The sequence below is a fragment of the Sinocyclocheilus anshuiensis genome, unplaced genomic scaffold (genome assembly GCF_001515605.1).
Source record: "Sinocyclocheilus anshuiensis isolate Anshui unplaced genomic scaffold, SAMN03320099.WGS_v1.1 scaffold234, whole genome shotgun sequence".
Taxonomy (NCBI): Eukaryota; Metazoa; Chordata; class Actinopteri; order Cypriniformes; family Cyprinidae; genus Sinocyclocheilus; species Sinocyclocheilus anshuiensis.
In genome coordinates this window covers 239,689-257,933 of record NW_015544165.1, presented here as the reverse complement: position 1 = coordinate 257,933, position 18,245 = coordinate 239,689, and the positions used below count along the sequence as shown (strand labels likewise).

At 40.1% G+C, this 18,245-nt stretch overlaps 1 protein-coding gene across 3 annotated transcripts in view; it reads right to left on the bottom strand.

Annotated features, from left to right (window-relative positions):
- Positions 1-18,245, bottom strand: part of LOC107695759 (calmodulin-binding transcription activator 1-like) — a 177,211-nt gene that overhangs the window by 84,465 nt on the left and 74,501 nt on the right. For all 3 annotated transcript variants that reach the window (XM_016495788.1, XM_016495789.1, XM_016495790.1), the window contains exon 2: positions 5,381-5,452. In XM_016495788.1, coding sequence (XP_016351274.1) covers positions 5,381-5,452 — 72 coding nt within the window. The remainder of the gene's footprint in view (positions 1-5,380; positions 5,453-18,245) is intronic.

Here is an 18,245-nt window from a genome sequence, read left to right as displayed (position 1 = left end):
GCTGTCTGAATTATTTTGGTTGATTGTAATCTATTACATACCTTTCTATCAAAATGATCTGTCATTATCAAGCTGAATTTGTTCTGACACAGTTTAACTCGAGTTCTTGTTATTTTATTACCATTTTCTAAACTATAGCGAATAAACTGTGATAATGTGAGAAATGTTGAAGGTGTCTGAATAAATTTTGGTTTGACTGTATCTATTTGATAAATGAAGTTAACCAACTAACATTATACATACCCTTTTGGTTTCTGTACCCAATATTTAAAAAATGTACAAATGCAATAAAAATATCGGTATCGATACTCGGTATCGGCAAGTACCAAAAATAAAAGTATCGGTATCGGGCGAGTACTGGAAAAAGTGGTATCGGTGCATCCCTAGTTTTTATATGTTAATAAAAGCCTAAATGTAATCTGTTCATCATATAAAGTTATTGTCTCTCTACACAAGACATCATATGATTCATTGTTTTACAACGCCTTTATGACCCTTTTGGATCTTCTAAGTTTTGGTTACCTGGAATTCAAACCACAAATTAAGATATTTTTAAAGAAACCTAAGTCTTATGGCTTTGGACCAACATGAGGGTGAATAAATTATTTTAGCATTTTCATTTTTGGGTGGACTATTCCTTTAATGCTAAAGCTTACAGACATATTTGTTTGATCAAGATGTGAACTTAAAGAGATAGTTCACTCAAAAATGAACATTCTGTAATTTACTCACCTCTCATGTTGTTCCAAACCTGTATGACCTTTCTTCAGGAGAACACAAATTAAAGTATATTTCTAATTCTGTCAAATGTTTTTGACTACACAATGAAAATCAAAGGAGCTCAATTTAACATTGGACCCCGCTGTCTTTCATTGTATGGACCAAAAAACTAAACAAAACAAAAAAACACTGCTTTCTCAAAATATCTTTTTTTTGCGCTCCACAGAAGAAAACATCTTATAGGTTTGGAATAACTTGAGGGTGAGTAAATAATGACAGAATTTTCATTTTTGGGTGACCCATCCCTTTAAGAACATAAACATACAGTATGCAGATACATACATAACATGCATTATTACCTTGCTGTTGCCCATAAACTGAATACTAACAACTGTTAGCTCTGTCATATCAGAAGCTGACCTGAAAGAGTCAACTAACCATAGAAGAACACAGGTTAAGGTTATGCCTATAGCACCCCTTGTGGCAATGATGACAATGTAACACTCACTTGCGGCTCATTTCAGAATGCAACAGTGCATGAAATTGGGCTTACATAGCAGACACTGTTTGCAAGAATTTGGGCCTAAACATAACTCTGACTAAAACTGACTTATCATGAAGGATTTTGATCTAGGAATATGTCCTACTAGGATAAATAACATTAAGGATCATGAATAGAAATGTGTTTAATATGCTAAGTGTGTGAGAAAGGCTACACAATACACATACATTGTGTGTAAGAGGGGTGTCTGTGTGAGTTGGAGAGTGTGTAAGAGAGGCTGTAGGCCGAGATGGATGGAGATGAGAGCGCGGGCTACTGGGACAGCTGACGTACAATGACGGGAAATTGGACCGCTGCTATGATGAAGAGCAGGTGGAGACAGGTGGGGGAGAGGGAGATGCTGATGTTTACGAATGAGGGGATCGTTATAGAGGAGGTCTCATGTGCTCTACTCTGATGTGGCCTTATGTAGCACTGACACAGCATCTATCTATCTATCTATCTATCTATCTATCGAACAAAACATAAAAGTATCGTCAAGTTATGTTTACCACAGGCTTTATTTTACTCATAAATTGAAAAACCCCATTATAAAATCCCATAGGAAAATCTCGAAGGAACCCACAGCGAATTACACTTCTGGGTTCTGACTTCATAGTTCCCCCACTCTATAACCAGAATAGTTTAACAGTTTACATTTAATAGCTTTAAGAAGTTGACTTTCAGCTGGCTGAAGGAACGCATACAATATTTGTTATTTTGTATAGGGCTTCTGCAGCATGCATGACCTGAATCAGTGCAGAAGCTCGATGAGTCAAGAGGGCATGTGAATGAACAGTGTCTGAATATTAATGCACAGTCCTGAACTGAGATCCATGTGTACGTTTGCGTTTTAAAGCAAGACATACTGTACTCTTCATACTGTCCTTCACACTTTATCACCGCAGTTTGTAAATACTACAACAGAGAAGAACATAGAAGAAAACACACCCCTCAGCTTTTATAAAGCTAATAACCAGCATCCAAATATTCCTATACTGTATAAATCACACATCCAGGGCCAGTGACCAGACATAAAGAGTCAAACTCCAATACACCTGTTCTCTTACAGTAGCCATAAGCCTCGAGTTCTAAGACTTCTCAATCAATACTCAGCCGCTGATCCATGCGACAGCATAAACTTTCAACTTACCACATCGACACCTCATAACAGACATTAATCCCATAGCCCTGAAATCAATACGCCATCATTTCTCTTTTGTGTGTTCAGCACCCTAAACAATCTGGCAATAACAAACACAAGCAAACACAGGCTGTATTAATGTCCCCATCCGTTAAAACAGTCCAATGGAGCTTCGTCTCATAAATGACTCTGTCTGGGAGCGTAAGCAACGTTAAATATACATTACTCTAAGCCCGGAAAGTGTGCGGTCCCACATTTGGTGTGGCTACACAAACAACCGGCTATGAATAAATAAATGCAGAGCAGTGCCTGTCCAGACAAAAAGGAAAAGTCTGCCTCACGCCTCAGGCTAATTTACACCAGCCTAGCGGCCACAAACAAATAAAAAGAAGATGACGAGGTGAGGGGGTTCAACTCATCAGATGGGTCAGAAAATGGAAATGTAATATTGATCTTTAAAGCACGATGCATGCATGCCAAGGTCGACATTTAGGTAACAGTGAGATTTCAAAGCACATCATGAAGCTTTAAAATGAAAGCAAGTCTGTAAAGTGCACTTCTTTTGGAGCACCTGAATAACTGAATAACACAGTTTAACAAGTTTTCAGCATCATGGACACGCTGGCGCTCTATACCAAATTTAGTGGGTCTGACAGGCAGTGTGTGTAAGACAGATCGTGAAGAGAAAAAGAGAGCATCCATCTCTCCTTCTATATGAGCATGCTCGTTTATTTTAATGAGCATGTATGTGAAGTGGGACAGGGAGATGAATACTGGAATACATGGTCCAACTCATCCGGATCCTCAACGGAGAAGCCATACCTTGCAATCAATCATGGGGAGAAGGCTCGGGTGGGAAGGAGGAAGACAGAAACAGGGAGAGAGATAAACAGAGAGAGAGACATGGGGGTGGAGGCGGTCGCAGGTTTGCTGCCAGTTTCTTGATTAATCTGGACAATATTCTGTTTTATGCGTCATTTCATTCCCCAACATAGCACAGCTCTCCTTTTGCACAATAAAGAGGTCTCAGCAAAGCCTCTTGACCACTTTCTAAAGATCTGCCAGCCTGGAAGACAAATGAAGTGTGGCCTCACATTCAGCCATATTAATATAATAATGATATCCGGGTTTGTGTCACCGGCTGCCACACCTCAGCCCTGTAATGTAGGATTAGATGAAGAAGGAGAGCTGAGGAATTACATTCGATTAGCACTAAACAAGAGAATGAGACGTGGAACGATTAAATCAATCAAGTGCGGGACCGGAACAGTCACAGAGGGAGTGTGTGTATGTGCTGTGTGTGTAAAAGATAATATGCCCTTAACACCTTAAATCTCTAAACAGTCATTCCCTCTCCCAGACAGTCTATTCTGCGTGAGTGAAAACTTTTCAGAACGGCCAACGAGGTGCAAAGCATTCTGAGTAAGTGGCGATAATAAGTCCCCTCAGCAAGTCTCTGCCGTTATGCAGAGCGAGAAGAGCAGAGCTGCGCAATGCCACAGAGACATGCCTGGAAGAATGAGGAACTATCTGAGGGAAAAGCGTTTTAGAGGGAACGAGTGCCAAGATTCCTCATAGGCTTCTTTTCTCATTACCTCCTCTCCTCCCCTGTCTTATTACTGAGACTCAATAAAGAAGATCTGGACTGGATAAAAAGACAGCCACACTTGCCATCTCTGCTCTCTGTACGTTTCCCCCTTCCTTCACTCTCTGTGATCACATTTCCTGAAAATGTAGTCTTGTGTCATCGTTTGAGGCTTGACTGTGCTTGGATTGGGTTATGTGCGTTCTTAGCGGCCATGTAACCTTTATGAATCTGCACTCTGGGGCAAAAGTGTTGCATAAACAGAATTCTGACAAAACCACAAAAAGTCTGGTCCACATTAGCATCTTAGTTTGGCTTAGGTGACAGAATAGATACCCGCTCACATGGAAAATGATCACCATGAGTTTGTTTCATATTTACACTTATACTTTATGCTCAAAAGATCAAAACTGATGAGATTTTTATGCAATATGTATCAGACAGTCATTGAATGGACACTGGGCGGTCCATCTGAAGCTGAGACTACTGGGACACAGTGAGGGTGCCACCAGGCCCCAGAAACTGATACCATATGTATAAGACAAAGTCATGCTGGAACATCCTGGACACAGAAATTGAGCACCTGAAGCAGCAGTGAAGTAGAACATGAGTCAGCTCAACATGGGACAGACTGAGAATAATATTTCTGTGGAGATGGAAATGTTGCTTTACAAGCTTTCACTTTCCTCTTTTCAAAGCCTGTAGCAAGTAAGACGCTGCTGAATCACTAATGTTCTTCCAATTAAGAGCACTTTGTATCACAGTGAACCCTAGAAAATAAAGTGTTTTTAACATTAATTAGTGACTGCTAAGTCAAGCCTTACTATTGCTATTGTTCATGTTTAGGGTTTGAGATTTACACAAACACCTGTTAAACGTCAGCTAGTGATTTGACCCATATTGTTTGTGCTTATGTTATTTTTTTAATTAAAAATGTGATACTAATTCAGATTGTTGAATCAAATTGCTTTCTGATCAGTGTGAAATGCTTTTAGATTGAAAAAAGTCATGCAATTATTGTGTTTCATAATTGATGGTTGCTGTCACTTCTGAGTCCATCCCTAAGTATATGTCCTAGAAGCACGAATATCTATTGTCTGTGCTCTTTTAAAGGCTTCATCTGCATGCATTTCCTCCCTGGACCTCTGCCTGTGATGGGCTGTAGTTTCGAGGTTAGCTTTGATCAGTCGGTGAGCTCAGGCTCCAGCGGGCTGAGGGGTTATGTTTAATCTCCCTGCCTGTCTCCATTACAGCTGAATTACACTTGAAGGTGTGCTTCACAGCTCCAAACAAAAAGGGGAAAAAGAGGGGCAAAAAATACGATGGCTTCAGAAAAATAACAATAGCTAACTGAGTTCCCAACAGGTGTTCAAGTCTCTGGCAGTCTTACCTGTAAAAGCCAGTAGCACCTGCGGTGGAAGGTGGGAATGATGGAGGAGTGGACATAACAGCCGTACAGACACTAGGGAAAGAAACACACACAAATGCATGGTTAGTAGAGAACACAATGGCTAAGTCTGAAAAACAAGGTTATGGTAGGGGTTGTAAGGGTCCATCTCTCTGTCAGTGTTAGACTTGAATAGAACATGACTTACTTTAACAGACATTTCAACAGATCTACTCTAAATGCAACAACAACAGCAAATTAATTTATAATTTATACAAACATAAAAAAATACAGAAATGAACAGCAACATTGCTGGCATTAGTGACCCGTACAGGTTGAGGAGTGACACTTGCCTATGTGGCCAGGGAACGGCCAGGACACTCAGAGGTCTGCCAGGGCTGGAATGAGTCATGTGATTTTGAGAAGACATCTGTGATGCTGTGCTGCTGGGTGCCGGCTTTCTACCCAAACATATTGTTTGCAAGCTCTCAAGCCAAAGAGCTTGGCTCTTTCTGGAATAAATCAAATATCCAACACACACACACACACACACACACACATACACACACATGCACACGCACACACATATATACTTGCATGGATGTATGCACACGTGTACACACATGCCTGCAGACACACACACACACACACACACACACACACACACACACAATGCACTATGAAATAATGGATTTTTTTGAAGTTCTAAGGGAGGTTAAGGTCACCGTTATAGTGCAATGACAAGCTAATATGGAATATGATTAGGAATGTGTTCATTGTTGGCTGTGCGAGACTAAACCAAAGGTAAAATTACAAAGTGTGCAAATGAAAACTACTGTATAGTTCAATTCAAGGTACAGGTAACTCTTCTACAGCACTCTTCACAATATCGTTTCAAAAGAGCTCTACGAGCTCTACATAAGATCAGAGCCTTGACAATTCCTAACATAGTATAGATGAGAGGACGATCAAACCTTGAGAGAAAACAAATCTCTGCAGCAGAAACTCACTCTCCCATGGTCAGCAAGATTGTTTCTACATAGTATAACTGTTTTTGATTAAGCTTAAAGAACAGTTATGTAGCATATAGTATATATACTCAAGGTTTTAACATCAATATACTACATTCTATGGGTCCATACTGACCAATAATATGGATGTCTATTACCCAGTGTATACTGTTCACAGTGTGCAAAATTTCTATATGCACAAAATCCCTGGATGACCTACGACATTTACCAAAAGGTGCAGTATACACAGAGCATACTGCACAGAACAGTGTATCCCAAAAAGCAAAGCTTCCAATTAACCTTCCATGTCTTGTTGTGTGATGAATGAACTACAAACAGGTTAATATCAGCCACAATTTTTAAATCTTTTTAATGACTTATCATTTGATCAGATTGTGAAGAGTTAAGATACATTACCGTTCAAAAGTTTGGGGTCAGGAAGATTATGATCAGGACAACTGTTTTCAAAACTGATAATAATAAGAAATGTTTCTTGAGCAGCAAATCAGCATATTAGAATGATTTTTGAAGGATCGTGTGACACTGATGTCTGGAGTAATGGCTGCTGAAAATTCAGCTTTGCCATCACAGGAATAAATTACATTTTAAAATATATCATAATACACAACAGTTATTTGTGTTTAGTTAAATTGTACTAATATTTCACAATATTCCTGCTTTTATTGTATTTTTTAATTAAATAAATCATCATGAGAGACTTCTTTTAAAAACATTAAAACTTCTTACCGACTCCAAACTTTTGAATGGTAGTGTGAATAGTGCATATATTTCAAATAGTGCATATAGTCAATAGTGCATATTTCAAATGCTAACATTTTTATTTTTGTGATGATAACAGTAAATTACTGAATTAAACATTCAATGTAGAAATCATGTACTGTAGCAGGTCCAAATACATTATTTACAGTGCACTCCATAGGATTAATTTAGTAGTAAGCAGCAGCATAAAACAAACAAGTGTGTGTGTCTTTGTGCTAACACAGATTCCCTGGCCGTGTCAATGCACTCAGACACTCATGAGCAAACAAACACTATAGCCAGCAGAGCATTGAGGTCCAGAGTCTCTCACAGGTTCCATCTTATTCCTCTGCTAATCCGAGAGGGGCAGACAGACAGAGGAGATCTCTGTAAAGCTTTCTACCAGGGGCGGTTTCTCCGATTAGGCAAGGGAAGCAGTGCCTCTTCATTTCAAAAGTCCATCAAACACCACTGCTTTTCTACACAGGGCTTCCATCCAGCTCCAAACGTACGAGAACACATTTGTCCATCTCCATCTGACAGATAATGTCTGTATGTGGATGTCTGCTATATTTACCAGGCTGAGTGCTATGAGCATCTGTTCCACAGTATTGACAGGTGTGTGCGGTTCCTTACTGTTCATCCCACTGTGCGGACTGGAGAGTGAATAAATTAGCCCCAGGCAGCTTCTGTTTACTTAGTTTAAGAAATACACAAAGTGTTCAGCAGGCATAAACAAGACACCTGGGCCATGTCAGACTGTAGCACCTGTCAGAGCTGATACGAGAATCAATGTAAACCGTCCATCGGCTACACACATGCTGTTTGCACACTGTCAGAGCTTACACACATACACAACAATATAGCTTTGTTACAAAATCTAGTGAGTTGCCTGTTGCCTACATAGGCAGCTGCTTTCAGTGACAGTGAACTTCAAATGTGAATGATTTGAAGTGATTTAGAGTGGCAGCAACATTTTGTGCCATGCAAAACAGGAAGGCTCGACTGAGTCGACTCTTGAATTGAAAGTTTTTTTTCGCAGTTTTTTTGTTTTTTTTACTCTTCTTCCCACTCAAATTACTCTTCTTCCCACTGAGTGGACTGGAAAGTAACTAAATTAGCCCCAGGCAGCCTTTGTTTATTGGTCTTCTGTCATTAGGTTACTGAACAGAGCATATATGCAAACGATAAAATATGTTCACACACAAACTAACCAGGAACAGGTAGGCTGACCATTTTGCGTCCTCCCAAAACATTTAATATAATACACACAACAAAAAAACCTATAACGCAGACTAGCTTATCAGTAATTCAGGACAAATATCATTCAGCTCTTTGCTGATTCTCTCTCAAGGCTGCGTGGCAATGTGACAAACTGACAATGATAGAAGCCATTATTTGCTGTCTGTGGGCTGTGACAAATGACAGCACATCAAATGGCAAGCAATTAAGGCATAATTATGTTCCCACAATCACGCAGGACTTCTCTCCATTTCTCAATCTGATTTACTCATCATTTGAAGCAACAGCAAGACTACAAATTACAAACTGTTCTCAATGCACATCTAAAACAGACCATAGATGAGATTTTGTTATGAAATGGGCCATTTGGGATAAAAAATAGACTATATCAAGTAGTCTAAAAATTTTAAAGTTGGTTGCTTAATTGAGTGATTATCTCCATGTAGTGGTATTGCAAAACCAACAGTTATTTTTATTTTTTTTAATTAAAAATGCTCAAGCAACCTTCACTGATCACCTGAGATGAATTGACCAGGTCGTAAAATGTGCATAAACACTGTGATCAGAATTTCTCTCTTTCCAAAAGTAAGAAGAACTGATTATTTTGCAAAAATATGCCTCAAACTGAACATTAATGCCACTGACCTTGCAAACTTGGGCCGACCCAGTGATTAACTATTAAACCTCATTCTATCAAACTGGAACCTTAAAATGACAAATTTTCCAAGCAGACTTTAATCTGCTGAGTAAACGCAACCAATCAGATTTTATATGGTGATTTATTTTAATAAGAAGGAGGCGGGAACCGGCGAACATTTAAAGACTTTAATAAAATAAACAAACACAAAATGAAAGAAACACGGACGACTGCCGCACACAAAACACAAAATAAAATCCAGGCCTGGTCCTCTCTCGTCCAACACTGTCGTCACTCCTCCTTTTATCCTTCCGGAGCTCCTCCGTGGGACTCGAGACCGGTGAGTGGCGCAGGTGTCGTGCATTAGCATTTACTCCACCGGCCTCACTCCGTTCCCACGGCTCTTGGCCCCCCCCTCTCGTCACATACCCCCATCGCCCCTCGCAGGACGGGGGGTACCCATGAGACTGCGCTCTACTCCCCCGTCCCCCCTCCGGGGGAGCCGATCACGGCGGCCGCGGCATACCTCGGGGTAAGGACAGACAGACGAGGCGAGAAAAAAGGAGACGGAAGGATGAGGAGAGACAGAGACGAGAGAGGGGAGAGAGGAAAAAAAAATAAAAAATCTTGTTCCGGTTCCCAGACACACTGCCGCTCGGCCCTCCACCAGCTGGGTAAACTCTTCCGCGATGCCAGGCAGCGGCACTGGACAGCCCTCGGTGGACGGCGACGGCTCCTCCGGGTTCAGGCAGCCGGCAGGAGTCCCCCGTTCCCTGCTCCTCCCCAGCCCAGGCGGCCGGCAGCGAGTTCGTCGGCCCCCCCGGCAACTCACTCCAGCCCACCACCTCGAGCCTCCACGCAGGTGTCGTGCATTAGCATTTACTCCCCCGGCCTCGCTCCGTTCCCACGGCTCTTGGCCCCGCCCCTCTCGTCACACTGCCATTTTTGTGTAAGACTAGGTCCATGTACTAGGGGACAGTAATATTCAACAGAGGGGATGAACACTTTGGCCAGATGTAACATGGTCAGACAGTAGAGCTGTGATTAGGACACGCTAATTGTGCAAGTCGTCGTAGCAGGTGTTATGCCGAGCCATCAATCAAGTCAGCCGGGCAGGTATGAAGGCAAGGTGTCCAACCTGCCGAAGATGTGAGACTCTCTCATTAGGCCATAATGATGTGTGAAGACACACTTAATCAGACCATGGCATCTTAAGTATGGTACCAATTTGCTGTTTTATGATGTGACGATGTGAGTGGTCGTGATACTAGATGCCCACAATGAACCTCATCAGGGTAGATGCTGTTTAATGTGATGCAAATGAAAATGAGGCTGTGAGGAACAGACATACAGTCCATTCAATACATTGCACAGTATTCAATAGTGCAATTTAAGCAAGACAATACAGGTGAATGGGGTAAACCTTTTAACTAATAGAAATCGCAATACTTTCTCGAAATGATTAATCACAGTACATTAAGACGATTGCTTAGTCTTCTGAAATGTTATGTTTAAATATGAAAATGAGGCATTATCTAATGAAATGTGAATTTCCAGAACAGAAACATGAGAATTGGATGAAACAAGGTTCAAAACTTGTGTTTCATTGTGTTGACATTAGAGTTGAATTTTTCTTACATTGTGGATTTCAAAAATCTCTTTATATCACTTAATAAATTAGAAAATACTGGCAACATTTTGCCTGTAGCGTCTTGCCTTATTAAACAGACTTAGATTCTATACCTCACAGCCTCATTTTCATTTAAATATTGTGCCTACCCCGATTGAGGCCTCTGAGGGAAACCAGACACTGCAGAGTATTTGTCTAGTCTGGTATAGCAGCTATACCGAATCCCACGCTAACCTTGATAGAGTTTTGTCTTAGCACTCGCTACACAAGGAATAATTTATCAGACAGTGAATCCAGTTGGGAATACTCAATCATACAATTTGAGAGCGCATTGGCGACAACTTGATGAATTACCTCGTAGAGTGATATAGTGAGCCGAGACCTTGTAGATAATCAAGACAAATCTATTACCAATCACTTGAACATGTACATTTGTCATGCCTTACTCTTCTTTCAGCAATACTGAACAGATCAGGATAACTACAGCGTACATGACATGCAAACCCTCACAAGTATGTCCTGGTTATGAAATCTTGTGCCATCAGATATACTGCAGAGTCACCGTTTCATTAAGAAGATCAAGTTCTGTATTATCAATCAGGCATATAGACTTGCCTAAGGGCTGTGGATTGAGCCTGAGGAATAGACACAAATATGTCTCCTGTCCTTCTGCAAATTATTCAGCCTCTTTCAGGGAAGAACAAGTCTACTGAACGCAAATGGATAGTTAAAGCAGTAACAGGCTGTCACTACGACTCAGACTGTCATAGCCAATCACATCTTATTTCCCTTCCACACTGATAACCGTTACGCACCTCTGTGTGCAGAAAGCTCTATACTTTCAGAAAAAAATGCATTGAAAAATGGAAAAGTTACTGTCAGGACATTACCTGTTAAGTTTACAGACATTTCCTTTAACCCTAAAACACAACACATGTGATTCAAAGCACGGGTAAAACACCAGAAAAAAAATCAATTCAGAAAATTTCTTTATATAAACACAATACATTGTGCCCTATTTTATTTATTATCATTTATTTATTTATTTTTTTACAGTTTTTTATGTATATAAGGCCATGTCCCAAATTGCACCCAAAGGAAAGTTAATTTATTAAATATAAAGTATTATATATAAATGAAGTGTAAGTATCTATAGTAGAGATGCACCGATGTATTGGCCAATAATCAGTATTGGCCGAAAAAAGCAATTTATTTCACTATCAGCCATCGGCCGATTGTTCAAAATCAGCCAACGATCAGGACCAATTATATCCTGTCAATCAAAAGGTGGCGGAAAAACATGTCAGACTGCAATTTATATTGTGTGTGAAGAAAATCTCTCTGTTAAATTTAGGGCTGTCAAAATTAACATGACAACATTAACAGTTAAAAATAGTGACTTTAAAGCAGGCTCTAAAGCAGAGGTGCCCAAACTCGGTCCTGGTGGGCCGATGTCCTGCAGAGTTTAGCTCCAACCTGCCTCAACACACCTGCCTGGAGGTTTCTAGTATGCCTAGTAAGAGCTTGATTAGCTGGTTCAGGTGTGTCTACTTGGGGTTGGATCTAAACTCTGCAGGACACCGGCCCTCCAGGACCGAGTTTGGGCACCCCTGCTCTAAAGGCTCCCTCAGGCTCAGGGTTGCCAGATCCGCAGGTTTTCTCTACACCAAACAATATTTGTAGCGCACTTCCCATCCAATAATCGCAAAGAGCTTTGTGCTTTCTTACTTCTGATAAGAAACAAAGTCTCAGCTTTCAAATCCTGTACATTTTATCTCGTAATTTAAACAATGAATGCCATTTTGACACTTTTAAATTTTTGATGACTTTTTGGCTTGCTTAGTTGGGGACGCTTGACTGACTGATTGCACAGACACTATTGGAAACAGAGCTGAACTGGATGAAGACATCACTGAATCATCAATGAACTGACTTTAGCTGGAAAAATGACTCTTTGTTATTGTCTTCTTGCATTATTGACAAACTATTTTCCTATTTGACACTGTAAAGCTGCTTTGATACAATCAGTATTGTATAAAGTGCTATACAAATAAAGGTGACTTGACTTGACTTTTAAATGTGACGTGACAGATCGTTGTAGCACCTCAGTTCAAGCAGCAGCGTGGAGAACGAGCCTCTTCCACTTTAATAAGTTATAGTGCAAAATAAACATGAATGAGCATCAGAAGGTATGTTGAAAGATACAGTATAGCTTACCAAAATGTATCATGTCTTATGTAATCGCTCAATCAGTGTTTCAACGGCGGAAAGATGTCAATAAATCAGATTGTGAACAGTATGTCACTTAACGTAGCATTTACCTCAGCTAAATTATCCACTGTACACAATTCATTAGTTAGCTATAAAACAACACTAAAGAGGAGCTTTTTTACTTATAATTATATATGTGTTAGAATAAATCTGGCATGAAGACAGGTATTTATGAAGATGTGTGCAAATGAGTTGTAAACAGACATTTCCATTTTTATTTGAGTGCAATTATGATATCTGAAAATAAATAACAGTTGAATATAATAGCTCTGTTGCTAATTTTAACCTTTAATATTATAGTAATGTGCCAAATGACAGGGTTCCTTGTGTAGTTTACAGCATCAGTTAAGAGGGATTTTTTTCCTTAAGAAAATAAAACGACCGTATCGGCATCGGTGTCGACAGATATCATTCTGAATAATCGGTTATCGGTATCGGCAGAGAAATTCAGTATCGGTGCATCTCTAATCTATAGGTGACATTTCTATCTGTCATGCGCATAAAACCTTTTTTTCCCCCAAGAATTTCCCAAGAACAACTTTAATATTTATTTACACCAGCCAGTTTTTTTTTGTCAAGCCATAATTCAAATTTTGTTTTGACAAATCCTGTATATAAATTTTATGTTACTTCATTAAAGGAATAAATTAAAATTCTGTCATCATTTACTCATCCTTTGTTTTCTTCTTTGAAACACAAAAGAAATTAAAGTCAATGATCACCAATTCTGTTTGCAAAACATCACCTTTTGTGTTTCACAGAGTAAATTATTCTCCAAATATTCTCCAAAACATTTTTGCTACCTCAATTAAAATTTGTTACCAATTTAGGGGCTAAACTGAATTGAATTTAAATGAAATAATTCTCTATTCAATTCTGAATGGGGCACAGCCCTGCTAGTATCATATACTAGTATAACATTAGCAGTATTATCTCTAGTATGCAGAATCATCTCATTGAGTTTAGCCATCTTCAATCCTACAACACCTCTGCCGCCGCATATGAAACTTCAGCTGTGTTAAAATAAATGAAGGTAAGGAGACCATGATCGTTACCGAACAAAACCGCTTGCACAAAAAAGAAGGCCTTACGGTAATTTGGCTTCTAAAAATACCTTGCACATTGTAAATGAACAAAAACAGTTTATACACAGACCCAGAACGGCGGAATTAATTACTCAAGCTGGACAAGTGAAAACAGCCATATATCAATATCACAAACACAACAATAACACAGAGGAAATATTGTACAACTAAGACTGTCCAATATCACTGCATGCAGGGAGAGAGAGAGAAAAAGAGATAAGGAGGAGGAATAGTGTGCATAATACCCACACTCATGCCCGTGACAGTACAACAAATGTGTTTGTGTGTGTGTGTGTGTGTGTGTGTATGTGTGTGTGCATGTGTCTCAGGCAGAAGACACAGTGTCTGTTGATGTTAATGCTAGGCCTCTGGGCTCAGGGCCAAAGGCATTAAGTGGAATCAAATTCCACAAAACTAGCTTTAATCAGCAGGTTTTAAAGGTTAGAATTACCCTCTCTCCTCCAGCCTGCCTGCCAAGGTTAAAGCCCTGCCCGAGCAGGCTGAGGTAATGGGATGGTGGGGTGGCAAAGGCCTCATGTTCCTCTGCTCCTCTACACACTAAAACCCTGGCATACTCTTACACATGACGAGCATCTGTGGAATACTGAACAACCCAGTGCTCTCGGCTCGTCAAGGACAATGGCGACCGACTGAAGTATGTGTATATGCGGTGTGGTTTAGACATCATGACGTCAAACCTGGTGCGAACAGAAAGAAACTGTGAGATTTAAAATCAGCAGGGAAGATTTTTAAATGACAGTGATCTATTCCTTTTAAACTTTTAGTTTTCTAGGTGACTGCAAGGTTGAGCGATCTATGAACTGATCCATGAACTACCACCACTGTGTCTATGACTAAGACACTTTACTCCAGGTTAATCCAAGGGGACTGACAATTTACCTACTTGTGTGCAAGACAGGTAGAGAGAGACAGCGACTGTTGATTGCTGATCTACAGTATTACATCATTAGCAGACAGAAGGTGAAGGTGGTATCCTTCGAACATATGCTGTCTAAAACATACTTTTACACATCCGAACCCCAATGAGCCCTCAGGCTGAGCAGGCTCAGAGCGTATAGAGTCATCATTACTAAGAGTCTCTCCGTGTCACAATGTAAGGGTACCGTAATAGCCCATTACATCTTGCTGTCTGACAAAGTGACTTCGGGCCTGAAGCCTGGCCAGAGTTCTGTGGACAGAATCATGATTCACAAAGAACCCTGTGCAACAGGCAGTTTTTTCCCCTTGTTCTTCTGCTCTGTGTCTTCCAATATCAGGGTGAAACAAAAATAAATGGCATATTTCTCTCTGTCAGAGAGGGCTGGTGATGCATGAGCTGCTAACACAAAGAACGCAGGCCTTTGGGACTCCACAGAGCTCGGTTATTTGCGTCTACGAAGGATGGTAGATGACTCTCAAACAGTGAGGCCAAATTGAGGAGAGGCTCTTACATGCTGGAGTCAAAAGGATAGAAAGTTTAAACGAGAGATTAGCTGCCTGAAGGGAGGGATTGTTGGTGTCTAATATAACAATTACAGAAACTTTCCTGAAAGCTTTGAAGAGAGTTTAACTCTTAAATATGAAGAGAAAAGGGCTTCGGCACACCGTTCCTTGTCAAAAATATCACGAGTATTGAGAGATAATTCCCCTTCAACCCACTGAAAAAAAATGTTGAAGTACGGGGGAATTGTCTCTCCTCATTCTCCATTCACACCCTCACCCTGTCTGAGATCCCATTCTCTCCTCTACCTCCTCCTGATCCCTGCCCGTGGCGGGCCGAACCCTATCGGCATGCTGAATAATGAATCTGTGTCTTCATCAGCCATAGCAGCCCATTATTCATGGAATTCTGAGTTTCGTTACAGAAGCTAATAGAAAGGCAAAAGGACGGTCAGTCCCTTCTGTGGGGGTCAAAGGTCAGGGGTTATCTGAAAACAGCTGATGTTTTTCAGCGTGCTTAAGTTTCTATCAGCATTCGAGATCAGAAAGAGCACGTGATTCGTAAACACAATGCAGTAATATTAGACTTCTGAATGTGAATCAGAGGCTGGTTTGCATGAATAGCATTACAGAAAGTGTGGCACTTTGTTTTATTTCCATTTGTGCTAAATATTTATGCACAAAGCTTTGCTCCCTGGGGAAACGGTTCTCATGCTTTTTGAACAGCTTCAAATGCTCACAACAAACGCTGAGCAGACAAACACAATGACTCGACTGTGTCAAAATATGGAAAGTGGGTTAAAATAAAAGGACCCTAAATGTGGATCATATGTCTTCTGTGCTATATTTCAAATCTTCCAAAGCCATATGGTATCATAAAATATAAGTTGTTATTTGTGCCAAATACAAAGTGCCAGATTTAATAGTGGTGAAATTTGAATATGTTTGAATATATATGGTTACAGTGATATACACAAGGTGGTTTTACAAAATATTAACAAAAAAATTTAAGTATATTTTCAAACATAAAACAATGTCACATAAAATAGTTCTTTTTGAGTTTTTAAATAAAAGAGATCAAACCTTAGAAACTATAATTATTTTTTTGTCACGAGTACATAATTAGAAAGTTAACGTATGTATTCAGAACACTTGGAATACAGCACAAGTCGTATGGACTATGGACTATAATGGTACTTGTTGTTTTTGGAGCTTAACATCTGTCACTCATTCACTTTTGCTGTATGGAAAAGAGCAAATAGGGGAATCTGTTAAAAGAAAGTCATATGTGTTCATGGCAACATTTTTTATGTTAAAAGAAGATATTTTCTGAAATGTCTCGTGGTGTTTTTCTCAGTTTCAAGTCAGTGATAACCAAAACTGTTTGGTTACCTACATTCTTCAAAATATCTTTATTTTGTGTCCCACAGAAAACAGAAAGTCATTCGGGTTTGGAATGACATGAGGGTGAATACATGATGACAGAATTTAAATTTTTGGGTGGACTATACAGCATTTGCTTGGAGTGTTGTATAAACCAGAAGAATCTGTAGCTCTGCATAATTGTGTTAGCAGTGATTAGTACACAGTTATAGATCTCCCAGCTTGATGTCATTCTGTTACACTGTGGAAGCTTCTGTCACGAAAACAAATTCCTCGTATGTGTAAACATACCTGGCAATAAAGCTCATTCTGATTCTGATTCTAATGCTCTATTCATTTCTGTCAGCTCCCGCACAAGCAGACAGCCGCTCACAGAGACTGTTAATCATAAAGAGTCCCTTCAAAAAATAGAGAAAAGAGAGAGAGACAGAGTCAGCGAGACATCAGAGGAGAGCGAAGAGACTACTTGATTACCAGCGAAACAGCCAGAAAATCAGACCCTGGGATGAAGGAGGAGAAAAGGAGGGGAGAAAGAGAACGGGAGGTACAGAGAGAGGGAGAGAGAGAGAGAGAGAGAGAGCATGAATGCTAACCAGCACCCAAACACAGAGCAGAGGCTTTATCCTTCACAGGCAGAGGAACACCAATCGCAAATGCATTTTCTCAAGCCCAGGCCCTGAGAGAGATAAAAAAAGCAATTTGTATTCTATTCCTTCTCAGCGTCGCTTGCCCTGTTCCTCTGCCTGCATATTTGTAAACATGGTTTCGTCAGAGCAGCTTAATCTTCCTTGCGCAAATGCAGGCTGGAGGCGGCGGAGATGTGATGGGATGGGGAGGTTGGGGCGAAGGGGTCAAGTGAGGTCAGTACAGGCCAAACCGCATTTCCTGCTCTGGAACTGGAGGTACGCTCCTCTATACACATACCAGAGTGGCAAACACTAGTCCACTCTTAAAAATAAAGGTGCTTCATGATGCCATAGAAGAACCTTTTTGTCTAAATGGTTCCATAAAGAACCTTTAACATCTGAAGAACCTTTCTGTTTCACAAAAGTTTCTTTGTGGCGAAATAAGGTTCTTCAGATTACAAAAAGGTAAAGAACCTTTGACTGAAATAAATAAATAAATGTAATTTAATCTCTCTCTCTCTCATTTTAACTAAATTACCCCTAGACTACTAATAAACTGTACCAATACATGCTTTGTCAGAACTAGAACATGCTACTCCCAAACGATAACTTATTGTAGAACTGCATGGGGAGGGAAATATAAAACATCTTGGTTAATATTCTACAGACTGAATTTCACTTTTTATTCAGAAAACCGAATAGACTTGAAGTGTTTGTGATCTTGTGTTGAAAACACACACACACACACACACACACACACACACACACACACACACACACACACA